This window comes from Chamaea fasciata, unplaced genomic scaffold (assembly GCF_029207755.1).
Source record: "Chamaea fasciata isolate MVZ Bird 193981 ecotype frontalis unplaced genomic scaffold, bChaFas1.0.hap1 SCAF_8, whole genome shotgun sequence".
Lineage (NCBI taxonomy): Eukaryota > Metazoa > Chordata > Aves > Passeriformes > Sylviidae > Chamaea > Chamaea fasciata.
The window spans coordinates 15,191,274-15,215,325 of NW_027094093.1; the positions used below are offsets into that span (position 1 = coordinate 15,191,274).

At 46.9% G+C, this 24,052-nt stretch overlaps 1 protein-coding gene across 2 annotated transcripts; it reads left to right on the plus strand.

The window, feature by feature from the left end:
• Positions 1-18,912: 18,912 nt before the first annotated feature.
• Positions 18,913-22,626, plus strand: NEUROD1 (neuronal differentiation 1). 2 transcript variants are annotated; one of them, XM_066189242.1, is made up of 2 exons: positions 18,913-19,005; positions 20,098-22,626. In XM_066189242.1, the coding sequence occupies exon 2, from the start codon at positions 20,107-20,109 to the stop codon at positions 21,187-21,189; it is 1,083 nt and encodes a 360-aa protein (XP_066045339.1). In that variant the 5' UTR covers positions 18,913-19,005; positions 20,098-20,106; the 3' UTR covers positions 21,190-22,626. The 2 variants fall into 2 exon arrangements, with proteins under 2 accessions (XP_066045339.1, XP_066045338.1); XM_066189241.1 differs by lacking the exon at positions 18,913-19,005 and having other exon boundaries at positions 20,092-22,626.
• Positions 22,627-24,052: the final 1,426 nt, after the last annotated feature.

Below are 24,052 nucleotides of genomic sequence, written 5' to 3' on the forward strand. Positions count from 1 at the left end.
TTCAGGCACAGCACAGATGAAAGACTGAGACTTTTATTTTTAAGCTATAATAAGCTAAATGTTTAGAGGAGGAAAGCCAAAGGCAGCATCTACTCTCACATTGTATGGTTTTAAAGCAGAGCAGGCATACACCTCCTGCAGGATGTGTAACCCGAAATTTGCTTTGATTTGATTTGGCCATGATCCCTTTGTGCACCTTAGCAACCTGAAAATGAAATATAGCATTTATAGGTATTAATAAAGCAAAAATAATCAAAACAGCTTTCAAAGGAAAGTTTTCTGTCAAAAACTCCTGACAGCTCATCAGCAGCACTCAGACTGTGCTCTGTGTTACACAGGCTGCCACTCAATGAAGCTGTAATATCACCTCCCTCAGGAAGTCAGGTTTTAGGTTATAGGTACACAGATAAGAGAAAAGAAGGTTTTTAACAAAAGGTGAAATTGGTAAAATAATGGTACTTCAGTTGATAGAGTAATCAATCCTCTGTAGAGATTCCCATCTGTCTTGGCACGGTCTGGAGGAAGCAAACATTGTAATCTGAGCCATGCATACTTTAGGCAACTGCTTTGCTTCCATCTCTGGTTAGGAGCATTGTATTCTGTGTCAAGCAATAGGAGTGAAGTCTTGAGGACCAGGACTTTTTAACACCACATTTCTCATATTTATGTGGAGGAGTTTATTAAAGTCGGTTCAGTCATTGATATGTGATGAGGTTGTTGACTACGGTATGAATCATGGAGCTAGGCCAGGAATTACCTTTAGGGAAAAAAACCCAATAACAACCAGCAACACGAAAAAAAGACCTTATATCCCACAGGTGTTAATTTTGCATGAGTAAGAGGCTAGACCTGCAATCACAGTGCGGGTCTGAGAGTCAGCAGCTGCCAGAGTTGTTCCAACAACTGAGGGTATCTCTTACACACCCGTCCAGGCACAGGACCTCCTACAGCATTTTCCTACATCTTTCATTGAAAGCTTGGAATGAAATGGATTCTTAAATGTTGTGCTTTGGCAGAGGGACCACAACCTAAAGAGGTGGTTTTGGGCCATAGTACCCAGGTGTGCAGAAGGTCTAGAAAGGGGGATTTGGATATACCTGTTCTTCCTGGGAGGATCACACCACTCTATCCATCATCTGCCAGCCAGCAAAGCTTCCTCAGGGAGTGTTAATTTTGGCTTAGAATTGGATTATCCAATTCCCACTGTCTCCTATATACAGTCTATATATTAGAACGTCTGTCATGGAAGAAGATTTAGTTCTTCACCATCAGTTTCTGCTTGGTGAGTTAGCTGGGTGCTAACACTCAGTATTCTTTTAATTCTGCAGAAAGACTTGCACCATAATAATAGTAAAATTCTTTGTATATAGAATATTACTGTTAAGTTCATGCTGAGGTCCTTCTCAGACTCTTTCTTGTTAATCTTGATTTAAATTTGAGTGCACACATTTTATATTCAGTAAGTACTAAGTGGCAGTTTAAAGCAAGTTTTTATTCATTCATGGTGAATCATACCTTTTGATATACAGGTCTCATTCAAAGTGGGTTGAATAATTTTGGGTTTGCTATCTCAAATCTTTGTTCTCTAAAAAAGATCTATTTTAATATGGTTTTCACCTTCTCAAATCTAAAAGCATGCAATCTTTCCCAAAGATTGCTTTCTTCCCCAATATTTTTAATAATTAATTCAGTGATATGAGTAGCAGTGTGTACAAAACAAGATAAACACACAATCTGCCTGCACTCAAACCCAGGTGGAGGTGCAAGCTATCTCCAGAGCATTCCCAAGCAAGACAAAGAAAAGCAGCACCAGGAAAATGCAGAAGAACCTTGGCCATCTCAGGGCTCTTGCTGAGCAAGGTCCTGGCAACATCCGCTTTTATTGTCTGCTGAGTTGCTTGATTTGGGATAAGATAGGTATGCACCGGGTACATGGTGTACAAATAACTATTGCTTGCTTTTCTTCATGATATTTGTGGCTTTGTTTTCCTTTGCAAGGTGCAGCTTTCATCCAACTCTCTGTGAGAGAAAAATCAGCCTGAGAACAGGGAGTGTCTATGTCAAATTTACTGGGAAGACTAAATAAGACAATTCTGAAAACAAGAAAGAAACACATACCTGTGCCTAACAGGTATATATCTCTCTGGGAATAAAAGTAGAAAGCAAATGCTACAGCATTGTTTTTTGGAGCCTGAAACCTGAGCACTTCCCAGGAAGCCCGTAATAGCAGTCAGGCTCTAGGTCATGTTTATCATGTGTGAACCACCGTTTCTTTGGGTCTTTAATACTGATTAACCAACCAAATAATAAATTAGATTGAGAGGGAAGTCTTTGGGGAGGAAAGAACAGATTCAATTTAATTACAACAACATATCTTGATTATTTCTTGCATTAATACTAAGATTCTGCACTTAAACAAGTAATTTTTGTCCTAATAATTAAGGTCATTTGTCCCTACGGGTTATTTCCTGCCTGAAACAGTCTGGAGCTGTGCAAAGGTGGTGGGCTGAGCCTGTGGGAGTGGGAGCAGAGAGACAGCTTTTCATCACAGCCATGCCGGAATGTACCTCCTTCCCAACGGAAAAACCTTGCTGGGATCACGCCAGGATCACCTGCAGTGTCTTCCTTAATGCCATGAACACCTGTGAGGACTCTTGGAGTGAAAAGCAGTGGGCATGGCAAGCCTCTGGGGGGTCAGTAGGAAAACCTGAAGAGTCTCAGAGCAAAGCAACAGAGCAGGACATGAGTGCAGCTCCTACTGCCTCCTGCAGTTTCCTCTGGCACCTGTGGACTTACAGACAAACCCCACAGAGATGCTGAAACAAGCCAAACTCTCAGTTGCACTGACCACTGGCATATACAACTATTTCTGGCCTCTCAGATCGAAACCCCCAAATGCCACGTGCCTCGCCTCCGTCCTTACTCAGGCAAGGATCCCTCGTGGGAGACATGCATGTAAAACACATCAAAGCATTTGAGGTATTTCCATAAACCCTACCCTAGTATTCCACAGAAAGTTGGCAGACCTCCAACTAGCCTTGCTCCTTCATGAAGAGGATGGACTCCATGATCTCTCCAGGACCTTTTAGGAGCTTCCCCTCTGTGTTGATGCTTATAATTACTGATACTTATAATTCCTTGCCTGTATTTGCACTTCCTCACTTGAATGATGCTTATGCAATTCGAAAGGAAACTGCACCGTAAGGGCAGTTGTGTTCTTGTTGTTGTTCCAGTTCTTATTATTAACTTAAGAACTGCTGAAAAATGGGTGGTAGTTCTTCAGGAATGTAAATAAGGTTTTCCCTCTGGGACCTCGACGGCGGCCCAATCATATCGGCAAATGGAGGAGAGGAGTAAACCAGTCACAGCAGAGAAACAGCAGTAGAAATATATGAACCTATTAACTGCAGCACCACCAAGTGTCAGCATTGAAAACATCACATATCGGGAAAACATGTAATTTCTACAGGAATTGCAGGGGCAAATGTTTTTAAAAAACAGCTTGTTGGCATCTAAATGAAAACAGTTTAATTTCGAAAATTTCTGAAAATCAATTTTGAAAATTATCAGTGTCAAAGAAACCTGTAAGACTTCTTCCAAGTGCCCAGATCCATTATGTTCTGCCAAAATAATATTAGTATTTTCAGAAAATAAAATATATTTGCAATTAACAAGGGAATAATTTCAATAGAAATTTAGATTGAAAACTTCTCAACAATTTAAGTGGGTTCATGCTTGTTAACTACACACACACAAGCACACCCCCCAAGTACTCAGCTGCTGCCATATGCTGCAATGTGTGCAGGAGTCACTGCTTTCAGCAAGGGTGGAGATCTGCTTCATGTTACAGGGACAGACACAGCACATGGCAACTGCCAGTGGAGGCTACTTCAGAGAAAATCTTCCTCTTTTCTGAGAGTGTTATGTTATTGTACGTGCATCAGAGATTCAGCTTGTAGATGTAACTCCTTTCCTGTATGAGAGAACTCGAATGCACCTGCTTGTCAAGCGTCACATCTCCTGGCCACACGCTGCCATGTCAGAATGTTCCCTCATGGCTCTGGATCACAGGAGCTGGAGCATGGCCAGTGGCTCCAAAGGAGACGTACTTGCCTCTGCCTTGTCAACAACTGGCAGGGACTGCATATCTGTGACACTACTGCTTTTATTATTCAGGATATAGTAAACAAAAAAATATGACTGATGCCTGTTTTTGTTTCCAAGCATTGCTAGATTCTCAGTCCCTTACTGCTAGCATTTATCTAAGGTCTCAGACAAACCAAAGAAGTATCCTTCCAGTCCTTTGAGCTAGCTTTTCTGATCCAAAATTAAAATCTTCAGCAGGAATGAAGAGACATGGCACTTCCAGCTAAAACAAAGAAACTCTGACAACTCATCTATTTCCATGGCACATTTTGACAGTAGAGCACTGTCTGTTTTTTCACTATTTTCATTTCCTAATTTGTCTTGCCTGGCAACAGCTTCACGCTGCTGTTCATGCCAGTTCCAGTCCTGCACACTCCCCTGCTGAGTATCCCTTACTTGGCAGAGTGGGAGAAGGCAGAGCATCATGTTACCACAACTTCCCAGCCAGTGCTGGCCTGGGGACTGCTCTGGCTGCCACAGGAGGACATCCCTGTCCTTCTGATTAATTACGTCACCTTCTGAAGCTGGATGAAATCTCCTAAGTCTCTTGTGCAAGTCTGAAAGTATTATCGTAGCTCGTGGCTATAGAAAAGAGAGCATTTTGAGGGCAAACTCCTGTCTCAAAATACTGTGGCCAAGCTAGAAACCACTGTACTCAGCACTTTTCTTGGGGTGTCCAGCCCATGGATGTCCACAGAAGCCTGGAAATCATCAGCACTTGCTGATCTTTGTGTGTGTGTGCTTTCTGGATGTGGATTCCCCGTCCTGTTTTTCAGAGACTGGCTCGGGTGTGGATGTGTCAGCAGCTTCCTGGCTGGTGAGAAAGGGGGAAGAGTTCTCTCTCCTTTAACTTCTGATATTCCTTATCATAATCATCCTGATCACGATTTGCTTCCAATGCAACTAACACACACGTTCCCTCCTCCAAAAAAATGCCACTTTTCTTGGTGATTTGCACAGACACGAACACCTGTAATCACATCAGCCGTCCTGCTGAGAGGCCTCGGTGAGGAACGGGCGGCAGGCGATGTCACCGCGAGCTAACGGCCACGGCGAGCATCGTGTACACCAAGCACCACCTGCTGCCCAAAAAATTCAGCTCTTTAAAGCCACAACTACAGATTCCAGGCTGACTGCAACAGGCGTCATCTAATAACCTGCTGAAAGTCTAAAGTAACCTGCAAATCTTAACTTGCTTCTGCAGAATTTCGAACCTTAACACCACCCCTTAACAAACCCCATGGCTACTTTGAAGTATATCACATCTATCAGTACTAGCCCTGTGTGCTCTTTGAAACGCATAGTACTGCTCTCTACTCTCTAACTAGAGTCCTTAAATAGATAAGACAAGCTGTTGCTAAAGTGACTCCAAACCTAAAAATATCGCATTAGCTTTTCCTAACTTCAGCTTTGTATTTATTTGTATGGATACCCAAAACCAAATCTTGACCCTAACTTCCAGGAGAGGTATCCAAAACTTCAGGTGAAACCTCCGTTTTGTACCAGCTCTTTCTTCTCTCCAAAGAGACCTTGCAAGAGTACATAAACCTGATCCTACAGCCCTAGTCCTTTCTCATACTCCCCTAAAGCCTTCAGAAAAGCAGAGCAACACTACTTGTACCTGAAAAATAAGGCTAAGGCACCAGATTCATGAGGCCAGTCCCCAGTGATCTCCTGTAACTTTGCCAAACATTGCACAAGAGATCCATCTGTGAACCCTACTGTCCTAACTCCTTGTGCTACGCTTACTCTTGGACTTCTAGAAAGCTCAAGATCACCAACAATTCCTGCAAAATAGAAATACAACGTTCAAACCCAGCCTTGAACTTGCCTCAGAGTACCCTACAGGTTAGAGAGAGAAATGTGCTTGTCAGTATTTCATGCCCCCTTAATACTATCTGTAACTGTAAGCCCATATGAGGGAACACAAGACTTAGGTGGAAATTCAGAATAAAGGTATTCAATTATTTTCCTGTGTAACTGTTTGGGAGGACATCTCAAGTCACCACAGGAAACTGCTGCTGAGATCCGATTTTCCAGAATTTTCCTGCTGTGCCCTGCTGCTCAGGTAGCTTGAAAGAGGCCATTACATGTTTCCAGACCTACCTTCCCCTTACCTCAGGCAGCCTTACCTTACATATAACTGGTAAGATGGCTCCAAAACACATTTTCCAAAACCTAGAGTGAGTGTTAACTGTCAGCCTACAGCCTACAGCGGCCTAAACACCTAGAGCTGCTCCAAGTTTCACAAGACATTCATACAGGGCTACATCAATCCCATGGCTTTGCAAATCCAGCAGAAATCCTGCTGCTGCAACACTTGTTTTCCCAGATCCTAAACTGAATCTTAACCTCAAACCCTTCTTTTTGTTTTATGAAACATCAAAGTTTATGAATAAAGTAATTCTCAGGGCCAGTTTCCTGCTTAACTCCAAGAAAGAATGTGGGAAGGAAAAGAACCCCGGCCCCAAACCTGAGTTTTCCAATTCTCTCCGTGCTCAGATTTCCAGGTTAAAACCGTCCCAAACCCAGCGATTCGGATTTTCTGCAACGCTGTCCTGACAGGCGCGAGGCAGTGAGCTGGCTGTCAGGGAAGGGCTGAGAGACCCGGAGGTGGAGAGGGGCGGCCGGAGGAGCCTCCCCCGGGGCGGCGGGCCCCCCGCCCGGGAGAGGGAGCTGCGTGCCCGCTGCGGCCCTGGCTCCTCTCCCGTCCCTGCCCGGCTCCTCTCCCGTCCCTGCGCAGGTCCTCTCCCGTTCCTCTCCTGGCTCCTTGCCGGTTCCTCTCCCGGCTCCTCTCCCGTTCCTCTCCCGGCTCCTCTTCCTCTCCCGGCTCCTCTCCCGTTCCTCTCCCGGCTCCGCGTCCGCCGGCCCCGCATCTCTCCCGGGAGGCGGCTGCACCAGCCAGGAGCCCCAGTTTAAACACATCGCAATTATCTAAATCCTAATCTGACCGCTTTATGTCGGTTTATGACTTTGCAGTAATTAGCTGCGGTGCGCGAAGCGCCGCGGGCCGATGGCTGTAGACATCAGCAGCCTGTCCCTGTCCCTGCGTCTTCAGCCAGTGGTACAGCTGAGTGCGACCAGAAGCAGCAGGTGAATAATACCGAAAATACAAATTTCAGTTCAGAATTACCCGAAAAATAAGGGAAAATACAGCGAGGGAAATACAAACCTATGCAATTTGCACACAATGATAGCAAAGAAACAAACTGTGATATCGAAATGTGAAGAAAACAGCCCAAATTCATCCAAAAATACGACATTGATCATTTTCAAGATACACACTCTATAAAATGCAAGATGCCGAAGTGGTTTACTAAGCTAAACATTCAGGTGAGACACCAGAACTAAATACTATAACCATGTGCAAAAATAATATTTTTTAAAAACACTCGAAAATTTAACTGAATTTGAAATGTGTTTAAGTATTTAATCGAGGCATATATAAATTAACATATTTTAAATAAAGCCAGGAAGAAAATTAGAAGAAATCTTCCTAGAGCACAGAGAAAACCCCAAACAATAATAGGTAGCACATAAAAAATGAGTAACAGATGGACCAACTGGAGGATTGTGCTTAATGTAATTAACATTAGCACTTACTGGTAACGGTTAATGGTCCTATACCATCACACCTCCCAAAACAAAGCCTGATCAGGGACGCATCAAAAGACATGAAGTGAACCCTGAGGCATAAGTGCCATTTAGATCATGTTGAAGACATTTTCATCAATCTTCATGAGAAGTAACAGCTATTGGAGAGAAAGAGATGTGAGCAAGTTTCAGTCCTGTAATCTCTGCATTTTCTTAAGTAACTAGACTTTCCCCAAAAAACATTATATATGGCTAATTTCCTCTCCTGTCTCTGCTGCTAAATCTGAAAGTTTTACATCCCTTCAGCTGTCATTCAATAGTAGGAACCTATCCAAAGGCACTGCTTTGCATTTTAAGACCGGAGTATGAATTTACTGAAATTCTTCAAGAAGCCAAAGAAGTATTTAGTATATACCAGATAAGTATTTAAAAGGTGGAAATGTTCATGTCACTAGAAAATCCTTTGCATTTTTTATTAAAATTTGAAAAAATGTGTTTCCACACGAAGTTGCTGAAGTGCCTTTTTTTTCAGTCAGGATTATAGTTCTATTCAAAACAACTTGATTGTTCATTCAGAAAACAGGTGTAATAAATAATAATTATATTAGAAAACCCTTTTTGCTCGTAAGATCTCCTATTTGAAAGCTTATCAGTGTTGTAGTTTGATAAGAGGACTTGAGAAAACACCAATGTGCTTCCCTAGGCAAGCCCAGATGGCATTCACTGGGTACTGCGGTTGGTTGCCTTTTAGCCTCTTCTTCATCATGTTTGAGAGCAAAATGAAAAAAAACCAAAGTCTGAAGTCCTTCCTAAAAGCAAATGCCACCGAGGAGAGATGGCTTTTGAATTATTTTGTATTCACCACCACAGACCCGGTTTGTGAATTGGGGGTTTCCGCCCTCTCGGGTCTGTCTGTAGGACAGGTTCTTCAGTGCCATCTTCTGGTGGGCACGATCGGCAGGAAGACCGACCGCGGCCCCGAACCTTATACAGAGTTGAGAACACGAAATGTCAATATAGATATTTATTTCTGCCAACTTATTGAACAGAATGACACAATCTAGCGGCAGATAATTCTTTTGTCCTGCATATGAATTGTGTAATTTGTACCATGCTTTGTAATCCTTCCGTACATACAAATATATGAATTTACTTATATGGAAAGAAATGGAGCACATAGAACATTACTGCTTCATGTCTAGAATATGTAAGAAAGATTTTTTTTTTTTTCTGAACAAATGCAAATGTGAAGATAGTTTTTTTGTTGGCTATGTTGTTTGGTTTTTTTTTTTTTTTGATGGGAGTTAGATTTCTTATTTTCACAATCTAATAAATATTTGCTCTATTGAGTACACAATAAAAGGTCATCCCCATCTTCTCTGCAACAAAAACCAGGCAATTTTTGCAAAGGAGAAGCGGGTCACCTAAAGCACATCACATCATTATTATCATTTGCTGCTGACTTTATAGCAACCCCTCTGTGCCATCTTCAATCATGTATGTGCTGAGCTGGACTGAGGACAGAGGTGGAGGAAAAGAAATTTGTGTTCAGACATTACTGCAATTCCAGAGCAATTCCAGAATCCTGCTGCTGTGTGACCATGGCATGGTCCTGGATGGCAAACAGAGGGGCCTGTTGAGGGTACACCAGTAACTGCTGTGAGCTTCCATGGCCCCTGCAGATCATGGAGAACAGCAGTACCTCTCTGCACATTTTAATTGTGCAAAGCAACTGGCAGCTGGTATAAGTTGGAGACATTCTTCATCTTCTCTAATTTATTTTGGAAGTTGATTGGGAATCCAGGAGGCAAATGTGCACAGAAATGGCTCTAAGTTACCTTATTTCACGTCCTCCCCCACTCCTCCCACTCATCTGCACAGCACTGCCCTCATCGCCATCCATCTCTCCACCACGGCAGTAATACACACAAATGAACTTCCTGCAGGTGCTCCATTTCTCCCCTGTTGCCTGTATGAAGCAAAATATCTGATCAATTTCTTTTTTCTTCCTTTAATATTCTAATGTCTGTGTGTCACTAAAGGCCTCTTTTCCATCTCTAGTAAACTACCTCCCCATAATGGTCAAGAATATTATCTCTAATTTGCAAAGAAATGAAGATATATTCTCTTGCACTTAACTGGAAACAAAACAAACCCTTGCTTAAGTTGCCTTTAGGATAAAGTCTATTTAACAATTTCAGTCCTTTGCAAAAAGGATTAATAGAAAATACTAAATCTTTTCATCAAATTAATGTTAGCATTAAGGTTGTTAGAAACAAGCTTCTGATGGTTGATGCATGAAGTCCTGTGCCACTAGCAATGGACACTGAATGCCTCCTTCTCTGAGTCTGATACGGACTCTTGTCTGTTTCTTCCCAAATATTGCTGAGTCCTTTTATGGAATTCCCTTCAACCTGGTCTTAAAGAACATCAGTATTTGGCTGGGTATTTTCTTGCTAGTTTGGTTGCTGTCTAAAACAACTCTATTAGCTATTTAAAAAAAAAAAAAAAGCTGTCATCTCTTCAAACTGAGGCTGGAGATCTAAGCAGCACTGTGTGTATGTTCTTCAGAGTGAATGAGCACAGGTGACACAATGGGTTAACTTGGAGTGAAAAGGAAACACGTTGCAGATGGACAGTGCAATGGGTGGGAATGACATGGGCTTAAACCGTCCAGGGAGACTTGAGCTTCACTGAAGACATCTCAGGGATCATTTTTTCAGAGATCGAAATTAGGATAGGCAGGACTTCCATTCTGCCATTCCTTCAAAGCTAAAAATGAGGAAAAGGACAAAATACTGTAAATGTAATAGCACAGTGATCCCATGCTGGACCAGATCTAAGGTTTATCTAGCCTGGTAATGGTGTTTTCAGCAGGTCCATCCCAGATAGTTTAACGAGGAGCAGAAAAATGCTGCAATGCCACCAGTCATGATGGCTCAGTGCAGAACCACATTGCAGCAGAAAAAGTGAGCGTCTCCATCTATTCCTTTTCCCCCTCTCTCCCCATCCTTATTCTGCTCCTGGCTGTGTGCTTTTGCTTCTTAACCTGTGTGTGTGAAGGTGTTTGTCTGGTCTTCTGTGAGCCAATGTGGCCAGTTCAGTGACAAAAGAGTTTTCTAAACTGAGTCTCACAGACACCAGATCTGTATCAGAGGATGGAGCAGATTGCACCAACAAGAGCAAAGGGAAGAGAGAAATAGAAAAGTGGGCAGAGGGAGTGAGCCTTCCCACCCTGGACAGCGTCAAGCTGTTACATGTCTCCAACTGCACGTGGTGACATAATGCCCTGCAGGAATCACAGGGCTTTTACTGAGCCCTCAAGTGCTACATGCACCTACATGGTCACACTCGGGCTCATTTTCTCAGTCCTTAATCCAAGGGTGGGAATACAACAGTGCTGCAAACCATTGGCCAGGCTGACTCCTCACTACTGCTCCTTCCTGTTCACAGCTCCCACACGTTTGTTCACAGCAGCTACCGAACGAGCTGCCCCAAACTTTCAATAGAAAATTTGAAATCAAGGTGATCCAAGAAACTTATAACTGCTTGTGGATCTACAGTAGAAGAAACGGACTATAAATTACCCTTGAGACCGACTATATGCCTGACACCAACTGAAATTGCCAACACTTTTCAATAATAAATAATTTGAGAAGTACTGTCTATCAGAGATAGAGATTCTTGCTTTTGTGAACCCTGACCCCCCAGTTTAAAAGAAAACCAAACAAAAACAAACAACCTGCACAACCTGCTGACAGTTGTTTTTCAATCCTGGACAACTGTAACCTTTAAATTAACTTTGGAAAGAATATATAGTCATTCTCTTTACTAATAGTTTTACAGAGCATCAGTCTACCTAGAGATGACATGGATACAGAAGATCTACAGATAATAGATTGAAATAGAGCTTTAAAAAATGCATCTTAATGTTATATTCTGTACTTCTGCTTCCACCAGTGCTCTTTGAAAGTCAGTTTTAAAAATTCTAGATCTCATTCTCCATTGTCTTGTCATTGGTTTTGAGGTCTTTTGTGTTGCCAAAAAGATTCTGTAAATATCACAGCATGAAGTCTGAGGATAAATACGCAGAAACACAAAAATCATAGATTTCTTCTCCTCTGCTTCACATGTGAAATTGTCAACTACAGATCTGCAAGCCATCTGAAGAGTGACCAGGTGAGAATTCCCCACTCCTGTTGGAAGGAGAGGTTTAACACCCCCTTTCAACAGTGACCCCACTCTGCAAAGCAGTGGAGAGCAGGGTTATTTATGTGCTCTTGTTCAAGTGAACATAAACAACTGGATGCTCTAGCAAAACTGACAATAGACTACTAACAAAGGGCCAGATGCTCTTATCCACTTGTAAGGGTGAAGAGGGACAAAATGAGTAAATATTTATATTATCATAGTAGCATGTAACTGGAGCTCAGTTGTAGAGAAAACAGTGTTTTACAAGCATGTTCCTCCTCTCTTGGGAATGCACATAAACCAAGCAAGGGTTCAGCACTGAGAAAAAATCTGACAGAAGGACTAAGCCAGATGAGAGAGACCGGTTTTCAAGACATATTTTCTCCGGGCTCAGATAATGGCTCGCAAAGAGAAATGTTTTTCCTGGGCAGGAGTCATCACAAATTAATAGGAAAGATCTACCTGGTACACAAGAGAAATGAGTGTGCATTGTGGCACACAGCTTCAGTCCCAGCACCCCAGAAATACCCCCATTTTGAGCTTTGGACTAAAGCTCAGCATCAAGGACGTCTCTGCAAGATTGCTCCAGCCAGAACATCCTTAGCTGTTGCATCACTGGCTGCTCATGCCACAACTCCACTACAGCCAGACTTTCTCCAAAGGCCACCTGACTGGCTACTGTGTGGAGATCATTTCTCATCTACTGCTTTCTTCAAGTTTGTCCATGCTGCTCCCACACTCATCAAAGTCACAGCCATCAGTTCTCCAACACTGAGCACCTCAACAAGGTTTGCATCTTCCCTACTGAAAGATCACAGAAAATTAATTTTGCACAAGAACTTAAAATATTTTGGTGTTGGACATATTTTTGATCCTCATGGACATTTGCCTTTGAAAGTCCTTGGAACACGATTGCAGTTTATTTATGTCTAAGTTGTGCTTGGTTTCAGCCCTAGGGCCTTGATATATCCATACCTCCTGTAGGTGAATTTTAAGATTGCCCCCAGCCAATGGAGGGCAATAAAATTGCACTCAGGAGGAAATGATATATGAACAAATGCGGGTTTTTTGGATGACAAGATACCATCTTTTATGTGAATCTTTTCAGTGAAAGAGGACAAACAAAGTGTGCTATCTAATGCTTATCCTGTCCTTTGCGGATTAGAGGTCGAGACACCTCCTCAAGAAACAGAGAAGGAGCACATCAGGTCAGTGTAGTTTTGGGATAATCGCACTCATAGCTGGGATAGTTAATGTCCCAGGAGCTTCTCTGAAAAGCAGTCACATATGACACACACTCTTGGGCATTTGACACAATGTTGTGAGCTAACAGTGATAATCATGGGGATAAAAAGGGAGCGGTGACAGGAACGGCAGAGGAAGGCAATCTCTTAAAATGTGGTGATGTGTATAACTAAGAATATCCTCAAATATACTTGATCCTTAATATGCTTAGCAAGAGTTTCAGTTGACTACTTCTGTTCTACAGCTGTAGAGGTTACGCTGTGCTGTGATGGGAAATGATTCTCCAGCATGCTTTGCTCATTGTGGAGCACTTAAAGCACAGATCCAGGTGTGAACTCACTCCAAGAGGTAAAAACAAAGCCGCATTACATAATAAGATTTAATGATTATTTGAATCTTTTTTCCATCCCTGTGGATCATTGATTTAACCTTTCTTGTTTTGTTCTCAGGATATTGCTTAAACAAGTAACCATGTTCTGAGATTAATCAGGACCATTTTTGTGTACAACCCTTTAAGAGCGTTTTGGCTCTAGCTTTCTACAATAAAGGAACACTAACAGAAGCCATAGCTTTGCTAGGAAATGCAAAATGTTGGCAAAATGTTCAGATTGGATGGCCATAGGGAACAAACACATAAGGTTTTATGTGCACAGCCTGGGGTTCAACCACTATTTTCTCTCAGAGGAAAACAAAAGCAGACCTTTTAAAGCCACCACTAAGGAGATTTCTATTTAGAGAATATGCAATAACTCATATTGAGACAAGATTTTAATCTCAGCAAAGCTTTGGATAATCTGCTAGCACCTGTGTTTGATGCTCTTCCACCCCATTGCACTGCTTAGACAAAGGCCAAAGGCCAGATCCTGCAAGTGTGTTTGTGGCAACAGTCCTGCTTATGTGAGGGAGAGGTTTAGCAGAAAAGAGGCAAAGACTGGTCAGGATCTCCCCTTGAGAGTACCACCTGTTCGGAAATGACACCAGTGTCATCATCTTTTATATTCCTTTGGAGCCTCATTCTTTCTAACAAGCACTGCACCAATTGACATTATTTGTTGTGGTAAATATCATACCAATGCCTTATGTTGCCTTGCTTGAGGACACGGTATGGAGTATAGACCACTCAGTCTGAGGGAACCAGGAGAAAGGTAATATCTAGGATGATTTTAGAAAGAATTTGGAAAGGTTTTTCACATGTAGGTCTCAGCTGCTGGAGGCTGTTTGCGATCTAGAGATATTTTTATAGATATTTCATGATACAAGCAAGTGGGGCTGGGTTTGGTACTGTGTAGATACCATTAGAGATGCTGTGGAGCCTTGTTGCTGCTGAGGCTTCTGTATCCAACTGAGATATGAGCTCCAGTTAACAAGTGTGATGTTTGTTGAAGTTTGGCCTCTGCAGCTCATGGAAAGAGAAAGAAATGTACAAAATAAAAATGGGCTTGGGTTTGATAATTTGGGCACACAATGAATGGTGCTGTAAAAGGAGATAATGTGGTTGGGCACAGGAAAGAAAAGGAAAAAAAATCTACATTGATGTGTCTTACATAGATACATGTATCTTTCATGCCTTTAAAAATGAGCATTATTCATTTGAAAGGGTTAAAAATAAGATCAGATTTCTCTCCTTCTTTGATTCTGTGATTCATGTGTCCCATTTTAAAGTCTACACCCTGTGAAGAGGAGTGCATTACCAAGGAAAGAGGCTTGCCAGGGACAGAAGGTAATTTCCCGTAGCAGGTGTGTACAGCAGGTGGTACACAGTGTACCTGCAACGAAAAGGTAGATTTAGGCTAAGATTTTATTTAATATGGAAAACTTATTGCATCCTGAGCCACTACTGGGGATGTGCCAAAAATCGTGTCTGCAGCATGATTTATTACGTGAAAATACCACCGAACTAATCAGTGGAGTTACTAATTAATACAAATCTGCATTTTTGCATAAGCAATTAGTGCAAAGAGAGTGCAATGAAAGAGGAAGTTTGACTCATTTAATCTCAGTGCCTATTGAAGCGGAAAGACCCACTAGGGCAAGGCACTAGGATCTACATTAGGAATTTTTTTTTCCTTTTGATTAGTTAAAGGAACTAAAAGGTCAAATTATCAATATTTAATTCAAATGGAAATGCATTTGTTCAAGAGGAAAGAAAACACTTTATTTAAACAAGGTGGGACTCTGGGGGTAAATGCCTGGATCAAAAATAATTAGATTTTGCAGTTACAACAGCATCTAAATCCCTTCTGATAAGAAACCTTTTTCCTAATAACAGAGGTGGTTTGACACCGATAGCAAAGACTGCTGACGCTATTTAAACTGTAGCTCAGGCGGTAGCCGGCCTACCAATACAATTTAGACATTCGTTTTAATGGTACGTACTTCTCTGATTTCTTTTTTTTTTAATCAATTTGAATTATATTTTAAATCTATTGTGATTTCATAATTGTGTGCACTTACCTAAAAGAGTAATTTAAAAAGCTGATAATTAAACCTTGGTGGTGATGTATTTTCCATTAACTAAATAGAAGTTTACATTTATAGAATTAAAATAACAACAGCATTTATCTAGCGGGGAAAGGCTCAATAAAATTAATACACTGAGTTTTAAGGGGGAAAAGAGCAGAAAAGGCACCTTAATCAGCCGTACCAATTTTCGAGCCCAGATGTACATAGTATACTAGAGAGACGCTACGAAATGTAAGCAGTCTCAACCCGCGCCGAACCGGTACCGGAGCGGCGCTACAAAGCGCCGTTCTCCCGCGGTGATGCCCGAGCCACGGCAGCCGGAGCAGGCTGCTCACAGCTCGGAGTGATCCGGGCGATGGGGCTGCCCTCCCCTCCCGTGCCCTCCTCTCGCCGCAGCGTTTGGAAAAGGGCGAGCGGGGGAACAACGCGGGCAAACCCAAGCCGGCCCGGCCCGAGCCCGATCCCCGCGCCGGCGGCGTCTCTGGCCCCGCGGTGCGATGCGGTGTTGTGGGACGGAGGGACAGGGACAGCGGGGACAGACGTTTTCCCTTCTCTTTTTTTATTCAGAATAACCTTCGTGTTTTGTGTGGGTGTCTCTCTGGAGAGGGAGAGAACGGGAAACCTGGCAGCGAAGGAAGAGAGCCCGAGCTGCCCGGGCAGTAAATCACTCGCTCAATTATAAGCGCGGCTTCCTCTCTCCAATAGCTCCAAGCTATTTGGGGAGGCATCTTTTCCCCGCACTCTCGCAGGTGCAATATGAATCAATTATCTTAATTAAGATAATGCCGCAAACCCAAGAGATTTCACCGGGAGCGGATTTCGCGCTCCGGACAACTGTAAGGCGTTTCCACAGCGCTGCTTCCCCCGCAACAAAACCCCCCTCCCGCCCGGCTGGGACAGGGCTCTCAGCCCCAGCGGCGACCCGCGGAGGGGCCGCGCTGGCCGCCGCCGCAGCGGGCCCCAGGCGGCCCCGGGACCGCCTCCTGCCGGGGCCGGGGGGCGGCAGCTGAGGCGGGAGCGGGGGGCGGCCGGGCCGGACGGAGCTTTGTTGGGACGCGTGCGGTTCGCGTGCCGCGCCGCGGGAGGAGGGGAGGGGAGGGGGGGCGGGAAGGGAGCTAGGGAGGGTGGGCAGAAAGGAAAAAAAGAAAAGGAAAATAAAATAAATTAAAAAGAAAAAAAAAGAAGAACAGAAAAAGAAATGGAAAAAGGAAAGACTAAAGGGAAAATTAAAAAAAAGTAATAATTTTAAAAATAGAGAGAGAAAAGAAAATCAAAGGATTCGGGAGGAAAAATAAACAGAAGCCGAATTAGAAGCCAGATGGAGAAGGAGGAGTCTGTAGGTCAGAGAAAAAAAAAAAAAAAAAAAAAGACACGCTTGGAGCCATAAAATCAAGCGGCTGGGGGAAGAGGAGAAACAGGGAAGGTGGGAAACTGGAGCCGTTGAGCCAGGGGATGGCCGGAGCAGGGGAGGCAGAATCGACTGCCTGGGGGATCGGGAGAAGAAACAGGAGCGGGAAGAGCGGGAAGGACGAAGGCGGAGCGGAGAGAGCCCCGGCGGCTCCGCAGGGCAGCACTCGTCCCCGGCCCCGACGGGCGGCACGGAGCGCTGCCTCGTACCTGTCAGCCCGGCTCCTCCACGGCCACGCGTGTACCCTCGCCAGTCGCCCACTGGGACGGAACGAGCCGGGCTCGGCGGGTTTAAGCCCCTCTGTCCGACTGTCTGCTTTTTATTTGTCTCTCTAGTTACCTGCCAGTCGACAACGTGTTGATTTTATTTTGCTCCCAAGAAACATGACTGTCTTGATCACACTCAGAAGCACACGAGCACCCCAGAATTTTCACCGCTCCCCGAGATCCAGTTTTCTGCCAGTGCCCTCCTTCTAATATTTTTGCCTAGTGTTTCCCCAGCGCCCCACATTCCCGGGTGTATTCCCAGAAAGTCCCATTCAAATGGACATTTTCCAGCAACCGAGACAGGGCTGGAACAGACTCATCTCCTGCGCTCTCCGAATCTGTTCGAACCTCACCGTCTCCGAAACGCGTCCGCTCCACCAGCGCGGCTGCCGCAGCAGCTCCCGTTTATTGGGGTCGCGCTCTCTCGGGGGCTGCCGGGCCGGCGGGAGGCCCGGCCCAGCAGCCGCCGGGGGCCCAAGGGTGCCCCTCTCCAGCCCCACTCGCCGGACCTGGTGGCAGACACCGCGCTCCTGGCTCTCGCTTCCCACAGAGAACAGGCCAGCTTTGAAATAACAAAAAGTAGCTGGTTGCCCTCTGTATTTGATTATCTAGAAGGCGAACATCCCCGGAGTCCCCTCCTGCTGCCCCGCCGACCCCGGGCTATGTAGGTCACCAACAGGAGAGAAACATTTTAGAAATAACCCGACCTGGAAAAGTATCTTCCATCTCCTCGGGGCGGAATTATTTGTTTCTCATTTAAAGCCTCAAAAGGAGAAAATAATTTTATTTTTATTGAATAAATATCCGGATAACGTGTGCCGGTAGCACAGCTATCATGCGAGGAGTCTATCTCCCTCCGTAAAACGCATCCCTAAGGTTTGGCGGCGCTTGCAAACTCCGCTGAGGCGTTTAAAGACTCTAAAGCCACCCCACTCGGTGTCGTTCTTCCAAACTTCCCGTTAACCGGCAGCATTCCCACCGAAAACCCGGGAAAAGCGAACCGTCGTTTACTCCAGGCGTTAGGACAGACCGGGAGGCGCGTGTGTGTGCGTGTGTCACAACAGTCCCCGGACGTCTCTTTTCCCCGGCACCGGAGAAAACCGGGGAAAGAGGAGGGGGTCTGTGGCGGCGAGAGAGGGACAAGGACCGGGACAAGGAGTCTCCGGGGGTCAGAGGCGCGCATTAGGAGCAGTAGCAGGGGGGGCGGCGGGGACCCTCGGCGGCCGCACCCCGTAACAATGGGAACAATGCGGCTCGGCGGCCCGGCGGCGGGCGCGGAGCGGCGCGGAGCGGCGCGGTGGCGGGGCGGCCGCGGTGACAGATGGCGCGGCCCGCGGGTCAGCGCGGGCGTGGCGGCTCCGCGGGCGGGCGCGCGGCCGCATACAAATAAGGGGCGTCACGTGGGGGGGGCGCCGCGCGCCTGACGTGGGCGGCCATATGGCGCGTGCCACCGGGCGGGGCGGGGCGCGGGGCGGGGCGCAGGCGCGCGGGGCGCGGCGGCCGCGCGCCGCCCGGGTCCCGGTGCCGGCCCCCCGCCGCGCATCCTCGGTCCCGCTATATAACGGGGGGAGCCCGGCGCCGAGCAACCTCGGGAAAAAAAACCCACCGCACACACACGCGCGGCGCCCTCGCACGGAGAGCTGTGCCGGGGTTATGAGACCGTCACCGCGCAGGAGAGGCTGAGCAACGGAGGTAACGGGAAACCGTGTTTTACCCCCGCGGGAAAAGGGTTCGCGGCGGCTGCCGGGGAGGGAGAGGACCCTGCGAGGTCGGGGCGGATGGGATCTGCCTCTGCCGGACCGGCTTCGGGTTTTATTGTCACTTGCGGTCGTTCCTGCTGCTGTGTGCGGGCGCACCTGTATCCATCCATATACGCACAAATGCATGTGTGTATACATATATATATGCGTCCATACACACATATAAATATGTATACGTGCGTCCGTTCATACGGAGGCATATTACATATGTTAATGTACTTCCACCGATGCACCTCCGAACTTTCGGCTCCCTTTCGTCCGCGGACCGCGGTCGCCACGGTCCCAGCGCAGGCTGCGCCTCGGCGGGCGTGCGGCATTGTTTCTTCCCCGTGTGCCCGACGCGACCGGGGTCGGTCGCAACCCCACACGAAAGGTCCCCGCGGGAAGCAGGGGAACCGATGCCCGTTTGCAACCGAGGGGACGACGGAGACGGGAAGCCGATGCCAATCCCGCACCTGTTACCACGGGCAGAGGCCGCGCAGCCTCGCCGCGGGCACCCGGTGACAGTCCCGTGGACGAAGGCGGGACCGGGGAGCAGGCGCTCGGCGCCCGCTGGGACAGCACAAGCCCCACGCAAGGAGGCGGCAAGGGGGGAGCCGCGGCGACCGTCACGGGCGCCATCCGTCCCTGCAGGTGCTCTGTGTGTGCGTGGGTTTGCCTTCCCCCTTCCCCTGTTCGGTAAAAATGTTTGAGGATTTTTTTCGAAGCAAAACAAAACAAATCAACCTACGCTTGGTCCGCTTGCGTCGTGCCGCCCGGGCTGCCTCCCGCAAGCATAATCTGCTTATATTCCCCGCTAATATCGGCGAGTTACATAATGGTATTTGAACATATGTCAACTTAATTACAAGGCAGAAACGCGGAGACAATTAAAAGTTTGCCCTGGCACGGTGGGGAATCCAGGGCTTCCCTCGGGAGGGGGCGGCGGGTCCGGGGAGCGAAGCGCGGGCAACTTCTTCCCGCGGGGCCACGGCCGCTGCTCTGGGTGCTGACACGTCTCTTTTCTGTCTCCTCCGCGATGCAGAGGCTCACCATGACCAAGTCGTACAGCGAGAGCGGTCTGATGGGCGAGCCCCAGCCGCAGGGCCCCCCGAGCTGGACGGACGAGTGCCTCAGCTCCCAGGACGAGGAGCACGAGGTGGACAAGAAGGAGGAGGACCTGGAGGGTCTGCACGCCGAGGCCGAGGAGGACTCGCTGCGGAACGGAGAGGAAGAGGACGAGGAGGACGACTTGGACGAAGAGGAGGAGGAAGAGGAGGAGGAGGAAGACGACGACCAGAAGCCCAAGAGGCGGGGCCCCAAGAAGAAGAAGATGACCAAGGCGCGCATGGAGCGGTTCAAGCTGCGGCGCATGAAGGCCAATGCCCGGGAGCGCAACCGCATGCACGGGCTGAACGCGGCCCTGGACAACCTGCGCAAAGTGGTGCCCTGCTACTCCAAGACGCAGAAGCTCTCCAAGATCGAGACCCTGCGCCTGGCCAAGAACTACATCTGGGCGCTGTCTGAGATCCTCCGCTCGGGCAAGAGCCCGGACCTGGTGTCCTTCGTGCAGACCCTCTGCAAAGGCCTGTCGCAGCCCACCACCAACTTGGTGGCCGGCTGCCTGCAGCTCAACCCGCGGACTTTCCTCCCCGAGCAGAGCCAGGAGGTGCCGCCGCACGTGGCGGCGGCGGCTGGCGCGCCCTTCCCCGCGCATCCCTACCCCTACCAGTCGCCGGGCTTGCCCAGCCCGCCCTACGGCACCATGGACAGCTCCCACCTCTTCCACCTCAAGCCGCCGCACGCCTACGGCGCCGCGCTGGAGCCCTTCTTCGAGAGCGGGCTGGCGGAGGGCGCCAGCCCCGCCTTCGACGGGCCGCTCAGCCCGCCCCTCAGCGTGAACGGCAACTTCTCCTTCAAGCACGAGCCGGCCGCCGACTTCGACAAGAGCTACGCCTTCTCCATGCACTACCCCGCCGCCGCCGCCGCGCTGGCCGCCGCGCCCGCCCACGCCGCCATCTTCCCGCCCGCCGCCTCCCGCTGCGAGATCCCGGTGGACGGGCTGGCGCCGTACGAGGGCCACCCGCACCACGAGCGCGTCCTCAGCGCCCAGCTCAACGCCATCTTCCACGACTGAGCCTCCCCGCGCCGCAGGGAGGGCCGGGGGAGCCGCGCCCCGCCGCCCGCCACCGCCTTGTTTACAGGGGGCAGCGCGGCGGGTCCCGCCGCCGCCTCGGGGCCGCCGCGTCCCCCCCCGCTCACCCGCTGTCTTTGCTTCCGCTCCTCGGAGCGACGCTGTAAATTGGGGTAGGGGCATTGGGATCGCGTCAATTACCTGATCGGGATAACAAAATCACAAGCAATAATTAGGATCTATGCAATTTTTAAACTAGCGATGGGCCAATTACAAAATATATATGAAATCTATATTTTTCAACCAACGTTTTACTACTTGTTACCTTTCCCATGCTGAATTATTTTGTTGTGATTTTGTACAGAATTTTTAATGACTTTTTATAACGTGAATTTCCTATTTTAAACCATGCAGCTTCATCAATTTTTATACATATTGGAAAGGTAGAATTATATCTAATTTATACAAAATGATTTAACTAATTTAAACCAGCAGAAAAGTGCTTAGAGAAGTTATGTTGCCTTAGCACTTCTTTCCTTTTCAAATAGTTGAAGAAGAAAAAAAAATGCACAATCCGGGCAGTTTCTTTCCCATGCAAGTCTCTTTTTTTCTTTTTCTTTATTTCTTTTTCCTTTCCCCCGTACAATAAGAACCAGATCCCCTAGGGCTTAAGAAGATATAAGAACGATAGACTTATTTTCTATTAAAACATATCATTTCAACACATTACTTGCACAAACTTGTATATAAAGATTATAAGCAAATGCCAACACCCTTTTTAAATCGAAAGCTGCTTGACTATCACATACAATTTGCACTGTTTATTTTTAGTCTTTGAACCCCTTGGCATTCCGTATTTTCCGTTTGTTGGATTTTTTTGTTTTGTCTTGGTTTGGTTTTTTTTTTTTTTTTTTGGTTTTGTTTTTTAAGATAACTTGAAGATGTTAATGTTTCCAGGCGCTATAAATGCATGATTTTATACATGTTGACACAATCCGTGGTTGTCATATGCTCATCTTATAAATCTGAACCGAAATCTAATCAGGTTGTTAAAGTCGGGCTATATACCTATTGTAGTCGATTAGTACGGTAGCTTGAAACAAATTCAAACCATTTAATCCGTAATTAGAACAATAGCTATTGCATGTACAATGCAGTCCAGAATAAGTGCTGTTTGAAATGTAACGCTGGTTCAACTGGAATCAATCTGTACTGTAATTTTGTTTGTAATCCTGTATATTATGGTGTAATGCACACTGGGATTTTAGAAAAAACATCCATCCTTTGGCAACAACATAGTATTGAACATTTGGTCGAATGTTGCATTTTTCCTTAAATGTGATTTTTTTTTCTTAGTGTAAGTAATTCCTATGGGATTATTGTTTTATTTGGATAGCTCATGAAAGGTGCAACACTTCTTATTTGTAGAATAAAATTGGACTAAAAAAATGACACGGATTCTTCACTTACCTTTAGGAGCACTCGGGGCGGGGGGGCGGGGGCGTTCGTTTGTCTACAGCGAACCCGGCTATTTGCAATGCTGATTTGTTGTATGAGGGGAACGGGGCAGAAACGCACGTTCGCCTGGGAGCCGCGGCTGCCCGCTCGGGCTGCGCCGGGCGCCCGCACCCGCCCGGGCGGCTCAGCCTGGCCCTGCCGCCCGCGGCTCTCCCCCGCCGGCCCGCGGGGTGTCCGCAGCCAGCCCCGGCCCGCGGCTCTCCCCCGCCGGCCCGCGGGGTGTCCGCAGCCAGCCCCGGCCCGCGGCTCTCCCCCGCCGGCCCGCGGGGTGTCCGCAGCCAGCCCCGGCCCGCGGGGTGCCCGGGCCCCGCACACCGGGAGCGGGCGCTTCGGCCCCGGCGTGGCGGCAGCAGGTGCGCCTTCCCCCCGCAAGGCAGACCTGGACCTGCGATTCATCGTCCCTTCCACTTCCCAGACGGGAAACGTATTCCTTTAATCTTCACTGATTATTCTGAGGCTTAAGAAACACGGAGACACAACCTGCGGGAGAGCAATTCCCCTAATGACCAGGAACAATTATCAACAGGTCTTTGCCTCCGACCATCAGGAGCAGATTTAAAACGTTACCTGAAATACTTTATATGAAGCCTGTCACAAAGTGGAGGTATTTCATAAATATTTCAGCAAAACCCAGCAGAAGGTAAATGAGCTTTCCTATGGATGAGGGCATTCCCCCCCCCCCCCCCCCCCCAGGAGAAATCAAGCTTCTGGCGTCTATTTTAAAGGTATTTGTAGCTACGGAAATCCAACGTGCAAGCATGGCAAACCTGTCCTAGCAGTTCAGCAGCCCCCGCTGCCAGGCTTCCCCGTTGAAAACATGCTAAAATTTAATTGCCGTGCCAACTGATGCATTTTGCAGCATCTCCCTGCATTTCGCCAGAGCCTGCAGCTCCACACTCAAAAACTGTTGCTGAATCTGTAAAGAAAGAAAGCGAAAGGCAACTTTTCAAGCACCCACTAACCTTTCCCAGTCAGTGGCAATACAGGTAAATGTGCCCTAGATAATCTGAAGGGAATAAATGAATGATGATTTTTCAGATAAAATTGAAAAAGCTGACCCAGGCTTGCTTGGCTTTTGGTTATGCACCTTCTTCCTAAATAGAAGGATTCTTCTAGTCAGTCAAGGGGCAACTCACATGCCACCATCTTTTATTCAAAGGCAGGCACAGATGTTCCTTCTGCAGGGGAGGTTTTAATTTATGAAAATGATATTGTTTATGCATGAATGCACTCTGCATAACACACAGTACTTCCATCTGATGAGAGAAATACCACAGAACCAGTGCCAATGTCAGGAACATATTCTGCAAATTTAGTCGCTTAAATGTTTAATGAATATTTGGAAGGC